We start from the raw sequence: 12,028 nt of genomic DNA, 5'->3' as shown, positions 1-12,028 counted from the left end.
CTAAACGAATGAACTTCCTTCCCCTATTGCAGCGCCACCTTTCCTGGTTAGCTACCGTATTATAAGTTTATTATTATCGTAATATTGGTAATCTTAATCATGACTCCATGAAGCCAACCCTAATTTGACGCCACCAGCAGCAGCAGCAGCAGCAGCAGCATGGTGCAACGGACCGAGTTCGCGCTGTAAAATGGTTAACGGACATGTTTTACAAAGTTCCGACCTCCGGCTAAAAGCGAGCGTGGAAGGGAATGCACGAACAACTTGTATCGTACCATGTTCCGGGGGAATGGATTGGCAAAAGTTTGTACCAAACTCAACAGGGCCGGGGTCTTGCTTTGGCAAGGAATACAGCGGGTTTGTACAGTTGCATAGTTGACCTCGAGCTTACTATCCGTTCTGATTGATGGTTCCCGGTTCCGGTAAGCCGTTTAAACTTCTCCCCAAACGAGCCGGAGATGTTTATTTATAAATTCAACCAACTATTGCGCAAAACAGTGCAATTTCAGGATGGTTCTGGGTAAAAGACGTTTACGCAGCTACGATTAAAACTCCATTATATTGCCTCCGAATCTTTTAATTGATGAGTGAAACTGTTTTAGCACAGTTTTTATGTCCGTTAGCTGCCTTGAAGTCTTGAAGTTTCTGCTTCCACGCCTTAAGACAACTCTGACACCTTGAACAGTTTGACGTTTGCTTCAGTTTCTTTAAATTTAACCCCTCCACACAAAGGAAAGTGCCTAGGAGCCTGCTAGGAATCCTTGGGACCAGTGCGCTAGTTTAATGCGGCTAGCCTGACGAACTTCTCCCCTCGGCAGCCCCTGCTTGCCGTTTTGATACAAACGATAAAACCCCACAGGCGGTTGCTCCAGCACCGTCACCACCACCATTGTCGCCTTCGCATGCATCTTCAACAGACATTCTCCATTAGAATTAGGTCCGGGTGTTGATGAAGATAAATTACACTCAACCAGACACTCCGGGGTGCCGCGACCATCCACGCGAACGGAATGTGAAGTTGACGTCCCGGCGGGAGGGACCCACTCATCCGCGCCCACAGACCAACCGCGTCGGCCAGGCCCAGCGTGTCTTTAGTTGCTTTTTTATGTTTTAAATAAAGATTAAATGTCCTTCCATCTCCCCATTGTTGCTTGCCACTGTCCATGCACACGCACACCCGCATTAAGCACGAGAAACTACGGAGGGCGCAGGAGATGCCGCACGGAAACTCCTGCCCCAGAATGCGTACGGCGTAATCTTCTGTCTAACCATGGAATAAAGGCAGGCCACCGATGTTGACGTTCAGATGACGACGTTGCTTTCGGCTGGCAGGATTAGACCAGCCTATCCGCAGGAGCTTAACGTCACTGATTTACCGCAGGCTTCGGGGCGGGACTCCCCTTGCGCCACTAATCCACTTTCAATTTGTCCGCATTTGACAAGTCTTGGCCACAGATTTCTTTACCAAATACTCACCGAGCTCAGAGCCAGCTGGCTAGCGCGATGATGTGACATCGAACGGTGGAAGCTCTGTGGCTCGGTGTGCTGCAATGTCACCGTGCCGCGCTTAAATGTCCTTCGTCATTGCGCGGTTGTGGTGGTAGAAGGCAAATTTCCATTAAATCCCATCACTGTCGTGGTCATGCCATCAAACGTAATTGAGCGGCGAGCATACATCAGATAGGCAAACGAGGATGATGCAACTGATTTGTTTCGCTTTTTCTCTAAGGGGGCATTGTGATGGTAGCATAGGGCTATTGAATGGATCATTGCAAGCCATTTGGGACAGGATATATCAATTTAATATTTAATGCATATTTTATTATAGGTATTCAGTGATATTCACACATACTTTTATAAGTTATTGTCATCGGAAGATCTTTAATTTCAGCATTTTATTTGAAATTCTACCAATTGTTCAATATTTGTTTGTTTTTGTCTGAAGATCAACGCCTGAATGTATGCAATGTATTGTATCGTTAACTGTTATACGATTATCGATAATGAAATTTTGTGCTAATTGTTAAAGTATATTAATCAAATGTAAACTCTTTCTGAATATGATTTAAATAAAAAAACACGTATCAAAATTCTTTTGGAATCATTATATTCGCCAAAGGTATCGAATAATTAGATGATTCTACCTTTTCTAACCTTTAAAGAGATACTAATATATACTATTGCATACCTTCAGGCGCATATCTAGGCTGCAAAGAAGAATGCTTTATATTCGTCGATATTTTGTATGCATTCATTGTTTGGTATGAATGACTAAGGATACCCAACATTGTCTGGGATAGTTAACATATGCTTATGACATTTCAAAAAATAGACACTACAAATAACTTACATTAAAATGCATTCTTTCATTACTCCCCAACGGGTTCCGATTCCTTGCCACTTAATTTACAACCCACAGCCAGCATTACTAAGCAGCACTCGTTTAATAGCCTACTGCCTGCGACCATGAGTTTGCAGCAAATCACACAGCAAATCACAACCGCTCGACCGGCTTCTTAATATTCTCACGTATCCTGATTCCTTCACATCGGTTGCTGCCCTTGCGTCTGGGAATTTCACCAGCAACCTCTTCCATACACGAGGGCTGCCGATTTAGGGAAGCCGCTTGGAGCGTGATTTGTAGCCGGTACCGGTTTCCGGTGCAATCCTTTTTCCGACCCAACTCCTGCTTGTCTAGCTAATTTATTCTACCTTGCTAGTAAATATCACTCTTTCGGACTTGTTGTAGAACTGTCCTACTCCCCTGTTCTGTTAAAGCAGGCATACAGAAGTTGTATGCAAACGGTGAAATCCTTCTTGATGGACTCCTTCCCGTCTTTAATTATTGTTCCTTAAGGTGCGCTACCACAAAAACTGCGTCCATTTCCCGCGGATTTCAGTGTGTCCTTCTCCCTCTCGGACACACGGAATCCAGTCCTATTTCAGTCGGTCAGTTCGGAGGCCGGTACATTCCGTTTCCGCGACTAAGTACACCATTCCCAGGGCTTACATTTGCAACTCCGGCCCTATACCCGGATTGACCGGAAACCGAACTCTCCATGACACGGGCGAAAATATGTTGCCACCGAGCACGCAACGAGCGGGCATAATTTAACGTTTGCTTCTGGTCTATAAATTACAACGCAGCAACGCGGTATCCCTTCAGCTTGCTGCCGAAGGAACATCTTTCCCGCGCGCCGTTAGTTTGTTGCATTTTGCCATTTTTAACCAATTCTAGCAGCGGTGAGCGAGAAAAAAGAAGATAATTTATGCAAAGCACAAACCGCAACCAGCAGCAACAACCAAATTATTCGGTTCATCCATAACCGTACAAGTACACAACCGCCAATGTTCTTCACAGGATCCACAAATCTCCGCTGCCACGCGGCGTTCGGGGCTTCCGGGGTTTCTTCCCTCCCCCGGACAGCTGTCATTGTTTTTCAAGCATCCGTTTTCAAGTATCGAACAGCTCCGGTTTGGTGCTCCGGTGTGGTTTGGTGCAGAAAATACACATCCCACCCGATCGGTGTGCCCTCCACTTCGCCTTATTTATGGGTCGCTAAATCATGCCCAACATCAAAAACAGAACTGCATCCGTTCGGTTCGATTGCAGTGCAAGCAGGGGCCATAACTGTAGCTCTTTGGTTCGGTAGAAACAGTCACAAATAACAGCAAGAATGTTACTAATTCCCACACGAGTTTTGATTGGCCGTGGTGGAAATCGTTGGGAATTATCTTGAGACTAGGAACAGTTGAGAACAAAATTATGCTTAATTAAAATGGTACGAGTTGCCCAATTACGTACTTTACGCTATTAGTTTTTAGATGTTTGTTGCAATTTACACAAAAATCATGTTGTGGTAAATGCGCCTAAATGTATTCTATTTCATAGCAGATATCGTTAAAAATTTACATATTTTTAAGTAAAAACTAAGTTTGCATACTTTCAGGCGAATAATTGAACTTAACAGTGGAGAATATATTATTTTCTTAAATTCTAACTATGTTTTATTGGTTATCCCTTATTTATCACCAAAAGTATACTCACCAATCCCCAATCTATGGCCCATCTTATCAACTTCTGTGCAGCGTTTATTAGTCATCCACTGTAACACCGGCACGATAACGCCGATCACATTTCGGACAGGGGTTTATTGCTCATCGCGCTCTCACAACAATGTCCATTCCAGTGCGTCATCGTCCTTCTACGAAGCACCCTTGCTGCCCTTTATAGCGGGCAAAATAGTCAATCTTCCATATCTTACCCACATCGGTAACCCAGTTCCCGGTATTCGCCCTACCTCAACCGTGAGCTCACCGACTAACATCACAATTGGATCCACCGTCACCCGTCTGTGACAACTCGCCAGAGATATTCCGCGCCTTCCCACACTTCATAGCGACGACACTGGAAAACCTTTTCAAGCGAAATCATCTTACATTAGTCGGTTCGGCGGAACAATCCATCGCACTTGTATATGGCGCTCAGTGTTCTCTACACTTCCCACACTCAACATCAAACACTAGCAGAGACAAACATCTAGGAGAATTGATTTCTTCACCATCCAACCAACCAACCACATGTAGCCAGTGGTTACAACCCTTTTCCCCGAGTTTGCTCCGGTTGGCACCTTCTGTGCAAACCAAGTAAATATAGCAGAAAATTGCATTATAATGCCTGTCACATTCGATAAGGACGTTCTGGTTTTGCACTTGTCATAAACAATTGCAATGAAAATCAATTTCGCACCGGTACCGGTTCCGTTGTGTCTGGTGTACTATCTGGCGTGTACTGGGAACCGTTGAGCGTTGGTCGCACTTCATCGTGATCTGCTTAAAGCTCCGAGCTGCCGCGTTCATGCATTCGAAAAGGATTATTTCCACTGCAATAAAAAAGAGCACAATTTGTAACGAATATCGCTCGTTTGGAATGCATCTTTTCAACATTATTATTCCTCCACTCCACCCAGAAGAGTTGTCGAGCTTTAATGGTAGAGACAAATTCCATCGCTGCTCCTAATGGCGGTTTATTAAGCACCATCACTACTCAGCCAAACACACTAGCTGTAATTTACGATTTTTGTTATATTAATTGCTAAACTTACTCCCGCAAGAACCGACAACGGGTCCAAATTCAAAACAATATCGATTGTTTTGCGCTTGAACGATGAATGCGTTTCGCTCTTGCGTACTCTTGGGCAACCACTCCCGACAGTCGGTATAGCGGTACTATCTACAAACCACTACTACTACTACTACCCCCCAAAACACCAAACACCATAAATACCATTGTTTCCTGATATTCAAATTGCATCATAAATTTCCCGTTGGAATGTTTTTGTTGTCCGGAAAACGGACGGATGCACATCTTTTACCTTCCATATTCTACTACTCCCGCTTCCAGCGAAGGAGCAGATTCGAGTCGCGCTGCAGTAACGACACCGGAACTTCTACGCAAGAATCTCTGCCACCTTCTTAATCTTGGCAGCCGCGTGTGTCTTTGAAATTTGATGCGATCTCATGGTGTACCAACGACGAGTTTTTGCATCCTCGGTGCGCTCGGTTGGTGCCTGTTTGCTAGCTGGGAGAAGAGTTTGGTCCCGTCATCTCCAACTTTTCTTATAAAGAGTACACGGAAACACACACACATACAAGCGCGCGTTGGGGATATGATGTGGGTGCTTAATGTGAGTTTTGTACAGCTTCGTTCTGTAAACTGTTGCTTCACAGTCTTCGGGGTTCGGGGTGCTAGAAGGGTTGCAACATGGATGAGCAACGGGTCAAAGTTGTGTTAGGAAATGCACAAGCGTGGTGACGTTTAAAGCGTAAAGTTTGTGTATTGGTTTGCATAAACGAGGATTAAAGGTTGGTCTTTTACTTTGGAGAAGATTTACTCGCTCGTAGCGTAACAATCGAGCGTGACTTTTATAGAATGTTACCAAACCGTTACTATACGTTTGGAGGATTTAATGGGAATATGTACAATAACAAACGAACTTCATTGCGCTTGTTTGTGTCGGAAATACGTGAAAGTACAAAACTGCAGTCTGCTTACCACATAGTTGTGAAGTTGAAAATTACATGCTTATGCTACATGAGCAACGCATAGGTGAAAAACGGTTGAACTAACGGATAATCTATGCCAATTGTCAAAGATGGTCTAGACATAAGTCAATGCCACTATCAATGCCCTTCTTCGTACACACAAGGATACGCCATTAACGAAGGTCGGAGGTTGGTAATAGTTCTATAAAGCCTAAGGCTATATAGAAGGAGGACAGACGTATAATGGTTATGTTGTGCTATTAATGACTATTGAACCTTACACGCAGATTGTAGATAACTATCTTTAGAGGTTTTCGTTTTAATTTCATTGCTACAGTGATGAGTGCTACAATAATCAGACCCTGGACAGCAGGCAATCTATTTCTACAAGTTTAGATCTAAAGATGATGTAATAATGATATGATCAGCAATCTCTAGTCTTGAGTAGTTCTGAGGATTCAAATATCTACAAGTAGTTAGAGCAAATTCTTGCTAGTAGTCTTTTGTAGTATGACTGCAATGCTAGCATGTACTTAGACTCTCTTCTATTGTTTGACTCTGTATTCGTAGTAGTTCTAGGTCTCCCAGTCTTCCCCATTATTCCAAGCTTCAAAGGTACCGTAACAGTTCTAGACGAAATTTCGTATAAATAAACTCATATTTAATACCATAATTTAGCTCGATCATATAAATACTTTATTGTCGTTTTTTCAACGTCTTTTCATTTTAATCGTTTCAGTAAAATCCAAAACATCACTGCTTCAATAACTCTGCCAAAAAAAACACGAAAGAAACTGCGATCCACTGAGCTCTGCTCTGCAAATGTTCACACCCATTGTAGCCTTAAAGTTTACTTTGTGACCGGATGAATCATCCATCCACACCAAAATTGGAACGCTTTTAGTATAGCATTTTAAGTAGCAGTAAAGTGATGCCCGCACCCAGCATACTCCAGGTGACGCCACTCAGCTTGGACGAACCCTAGGGAAGAAGAAAAAAACAAGACAACAAAAAGCGAAACAGCGTAACGTAAACATGTAACATGATAAAAGCTATTCGAAATAGAAACACCAAAGCATGGACGTCACCACGACGTGCGGGCGTTAATTTCTTAATACCATACCGAGTGACTTGTGGACACGGATGACGAACCCATCCCGTTGGGGAACTTGTAGATCGTCGTTTGCGCGTAACCGTTTTTGTTCTGTTGCGTGTCTTGCGAGACTATTTCCGGATTGCCGAAGGGAAACTGTGGTCTGCACGGGGCAGAGGAGGTAAAACAAAAGGTTACATTAAGTCCATTGTTTCGGGGTTTTGAGTTTTGCGCCCAGTCGATCGCTTCACACCACTTACGGGGGGAAATTCGGGAACCCTTGGGGTTGCTGTGGACTTCTCGCGATCCTCACCAAACTACCCCGGTTGATTTCACTCGGTTGACGATCATCGATAGCTACGGAATGAACGCATACGGAGCGTGGACAAACGTGCGACAACACTGTTAAATAGCTCTACAAACAAAATCACCACTCCAGCAAAACTAAACCAAACAAACCTGCGGCACTGGTCAAAGCGATCACCGCCAAGACGCTCACGAGCACCAGCGAACACTGTACCGAAAATGAAGCCATCCTATCGCGACAAACTCGGAAGAGAAACTGAGCACAGGTTTATGCGAAACACACGATCATTCCCCTTCCCTTGTGGGGGAGAAAAAACATGTACATGACGATGACGATAGGTCCATGCTCCAATGGACCACCGTTTAGCACTTCTGTGTTGGTGAGCTTTGGTGGCCATGCTGTAGTGCGGAGCGTCAGACACATTTTTGGAGCTCGCACTTGCGACTGACTCACGCCAAACTGCGTCGTTATCTTAATTTGCCTCGTGCGTTAACGTTGACCTACGCACCTCCCCCCCCGGGGGTTTCTGTAGTAATTCGTACACCTCCATTCAAGATTTTAGCGTTTTGTTCTTGTGATGCCAGGGTCCATGTTCGCCGACCGGAACATAAACAAAACACCAACACAGATCTAGCGAGTAGTGGGGGGTGTGTGTGTGTGTGTGTGTGTGTGTGTGTGTGTGTGTGTGTGTGTGTGTGTGTGTGAGAGAGAGAGAGAGAGTGTGTGTGAGTGTGTGTGAGTGTGCGTTTCCGACACATACAACATTGGAGATCGCGGTTGATCTTGTGCCTCTTCAGGTAGAGCAGGTGTGATGCAACACAACCACAAGCGAATGGGGTAGACAAAACCAAACAAAAAAGACCCAAACTATGGCAGAGAACGAACGATCAAAATAAAACCGCGTAAACTGGTTTCGGTCCAGCGGTCACGCACTGTAGCAACGAGGTGCGTTTGGTTATGGACAAAATTGTAACAGTTTAATGATTAGATAACATAGGACCGAAGCGGTCGCAGTGAAGTTGTAGCAAAGAATCAACACCTTATGTCCCATTTTGGCCATGAGTAAGCAAATGAGTCAAGCACCAATTTGAGTTTTGAGTAAATACAAGCTCAGCTTTACTTGTAAGAACTAGGAACAAAAAACAACAAGCGGTTAAAACGCATGTATGTCTTGAAATGTGTAGAAATGGCATGATATGACGAAGACATCACGTCATTGGGCGATGGATGAAAACTGCTCCAGCTTGCATTTAAATCTAAATTTTAATCTAGAATTAATCAAGAAGTATAGAACGACTAGAAAGACGTAACCATTACGCCTACGTAAACACTTTGGAACTGGTTCAACAATTAGATCATCAAATAGAACACAATAATCACTTGTTGGAATGATGTAAATCGTTAGACGCATCTTGCATCGTGAATAGTGCCAGGCTTCGGTATGGCTCCTAGTTGCAAAATTTCATCGTTTTTTTTGCATTTTCATGGCTGTAATGCAACCGTGAGGCCAAGGTTTAATCAAAAACACGGCCTATAATTTGGTCGAATTTTAAACCTATAATTTTCTTATCGCAAACTGCGTTACTTGACTGAATTTCTAGAATTGATATTTCCAATATCCATTAGAGAACATTAGACAGGTACACATCCCGTACCTAGAATCTCTTTAGAGGAAGCAAGTACTAATACCAAAGTTCAGTTTTAGGCAATTGACCATCTATTTTGTATGCTCTGTCCCAATTCTGATCCGTATCCTTTTCCTTTTACCCTTGCCCGTAGTCACCAATTTCTATCTAGAATTCGTATATATCCTGATCCCGGACTCTGTCACGGTTCATGTCTAGTTTTCTCAGAATATGTTACAGAATGTGCATCACACGTTAATACACGATGCTGCTCATCAAATCTCGTGTCCATTATTAGTCTCTTTTTTCCTGTTATTCCAATCCCAGTCCCAGTCAAGTCTTCATTTTATCCTGTGCTTTTCGTTGAATTACGCTAATACAAATAATACACCCCGTTTTCTTTCTAGTGCTACCAATTGATTTTATTTTTAGATCCAGATGTGCCAGATCGATATAAATCGAAACACCATTTGATAACACAATTGTAGCTGCCCAATCCATTCGCGTCTGAGTTGTGCTAGAAATAGACACTTGCCCCAAATGATATCTACGAACGATGGAATCGAGATTGAAACACATCTTAATACGATTATACATCGCATGGAAATGGACCTTTGCCAGCGGATGTTTTAGAAGTCGCCTGGAGATTGCTGGCCTCTTTGCATGAACCAACCGCACTCACAAACACACACACATACGTGCTAGCCCATAACCTATCCCAACTGCGCGAACAGAACATATTAAATGCTCCCACCATAATGATAACGCTTTTATCGTCCAGCACAACGGGACACGGGACACAGGGTCTGTCCTCTTAACCCAAAAAACAAACAAGCACTGGCCACTTTCTCGCCACACGAATGTAATGTAATTAAGAAACTGGACACTACACAGCACGGGTATGAACATAAAAACTGCGCCAACTTTCCCAAGCCCTTTCCCAGCAGTCGCACACACGTACACGTACGGAGCCCGCGGGAAAGCACATAAGCATAATTGTGATAATTGAAAAGAGTGCGGTTTTCTGAAACCCCACACACCACTTAGACCGGTAAGGACGGCGACTCTCTTTCCGGCTGCAGCGACGGATGACGTTTTGTGCTAATTTTCTAATGTCTCCGCACAGTGCTGCGTCCTGTGTCGAGCCACTGCCACGTAGGATCGGAATGCGCTGGTTTCAATTTGTCAAGCCCGGGGAAGTGGGTTCATTTTTGTCCAAATTAAACACAAATTCAATTTGTGCACACAAAGTGCTTGAGACACCGAGAGCCGGAGACACTGCGGATGGACATTCGAAGTATGAAATGTTGCCGATCCTTAATTGACAGATCATTTAATGTTTTTGGAACACACCGAGTAGCGTGAGGACAATGCAAAAAATCGCTTCATCGTGTTCGGGGTTTAGTGTCCGTTTTGGTGAACTTTTTAAAACGAAAATATCTGCAATTGCCCAACATGTTCCAAGCTTTTATATCTTCTGCTTCGGTGAATTATGTTCCAGGTTATTTTCCCTTTTTTTCCGATCGAAGAAGCCATTACAAGGTTCTAATGTTGAATGTAAGCCTTTGTTAAGCTCTTCTCACATTCACACCTGCCAACTACCAGATGGGACGCTACCCCTTCCCTTGAAGATGAATCCCTGTAGAGTACCCAAGTGAAGCCCTAAACCAGATTGCAGCAGTACTGAATTTATAATCACATTTCCCTCAACTTTACACGCGCCAAATACACGGGACCATTGCCTTCCCTGTTCCCTTGTGTTCCCAGCGAAAACTTCCCCATGGAACCACTGGCTTCACGACCGTAAAAAAAAATCCCTCACTATACACTACCACCATGAGATAAACCGAAATCCCGGTGCGCTAAAGGTCAGATTCTTACCAGAGCTGGACAAGTTGACTTTGAAACTGTGGTTTGGAAAGGAATGGGAAACCCGTTCCGGAACAATCACCACCACCCTCGAAACACCACACTGCTTGACCAGTGACCAGGACCGTTGCAGTGTCTGTGGTGAAAGTTCTCTTCCCCCTGGGCTGAACCGCGCGACAGCTATATTCCCAAAATTCCATCCCAAACCGGGATGACACGTCTGTCCGCTTCCCGAAAGCAGGATCCGTCCTGTTGCCATGCGAATGGATATTCCTGGTATGATAAATGTTTAATTTTAATTTAAACTCCTTCTGCCCCTTTAGGGAAAACACACTCACACACACACAAAGATAAGACCCCATGAACCAGGAAGTGACCAGGCGGGCCTGCTTTTAATAATTTTGTCAATTGACCGTACCCGTAAATCGAGCGATTAATTATGAAAGTGCACCATTCGGAAGGGAGATGGTTCTTGTTGTTGTTGTTGTTCGTGTTGACCAGCTCACGATTAGATCAGTATGGATCAAAGTATGCCATCAGGATGGCGAATGTCTCCCACCAAGCAGCGTGGTGTAGCATGTTGCAGCCTGGATACACCTGGACCAGGTGCAGCTTAAGGCTTGTTTCTGGAAGCGCGAGTTTTAATGCATGCATAACGTCAATCAGTGGAAAGTTGGGCGTGTAATATCTTATGCTAATTAAGTCTGTCATATTTGATGATGCCAGTGATGCTTTGCTCCAAGGTGCGATGATTTATTCGGTGTTGATTGTGACGGTAGTTGCTGAGGAAATGTGATATATTTGATGAACGGTACATCAATCTGGTGTGTGTAAATTTCAATTATTTTAAAACCGTTCTTTGATTACAGTAGACAGTCCAAAAACGACTAATATGTCTGAAAATCCACTACGAATAAATGTTTGTTCTAAGCCCAATATTGCAATCTGCGCAGTATAACAGTATAACAGAGTGCTTAGTGATCATTTCATTGCGCTCATGATCAAGTAAATTCATTATTTATAGGGAATGGTCGACCTGGATCTCAAATTAAAGTAGTTTTAAATTAAATGCGCGCAGAACATTTGCAT

The 12,028-nt window shown here is 43.7% G+C and overlaps 1 protein-coding gene across 1 annotated transcript; it reads right to left on the bottom strand.

Moving 5' to 3' along the window:
* Window positions 1-6,718: 6,718 nt before the first annotated feature.
* LOC121592734 lies at window positions 6,719-7,717 on the bottom strand. The gene is made up of 4 exons (XM_041914472.1): window positions 7,598-7,717; window positions 7,399-7,495; window positions 7,169-7,301; window positions 6,719-7,026 (listed from the first exon to the last, which is right to left on the bottom strand). Exons 1-4 carry the CDS (start codon window positions 7,671-7,673, stop codon window positions 6,946-6,948), a joined length of 387 nt encoding a protein of 128 aa, XP_041770406.1. The 5' UTR covers window positions 7,674-7,717; the 3' UTR covers window positions 6,719-6,945.
* Window positions 7,718-12,028: the final 4,311 nt, after the last annotated feature.

Source organism: Anopheles merus, chromosome 2L (genome assembly GCF_017562075.2).
Source record: "Anopheles merus strain MAF chromosome 2L, AmerM5.1, whole genome shotgun sequence".
NCBI classification, from domain to species: Eukaryota; Metazoa; Arthropoda; class Insecta; order Diptera; family Culicidae; genus Anopheles; species Anopheles merus.
This window is presented reverse-complemented; position numbering and strand designations above follow the sequence as displayed.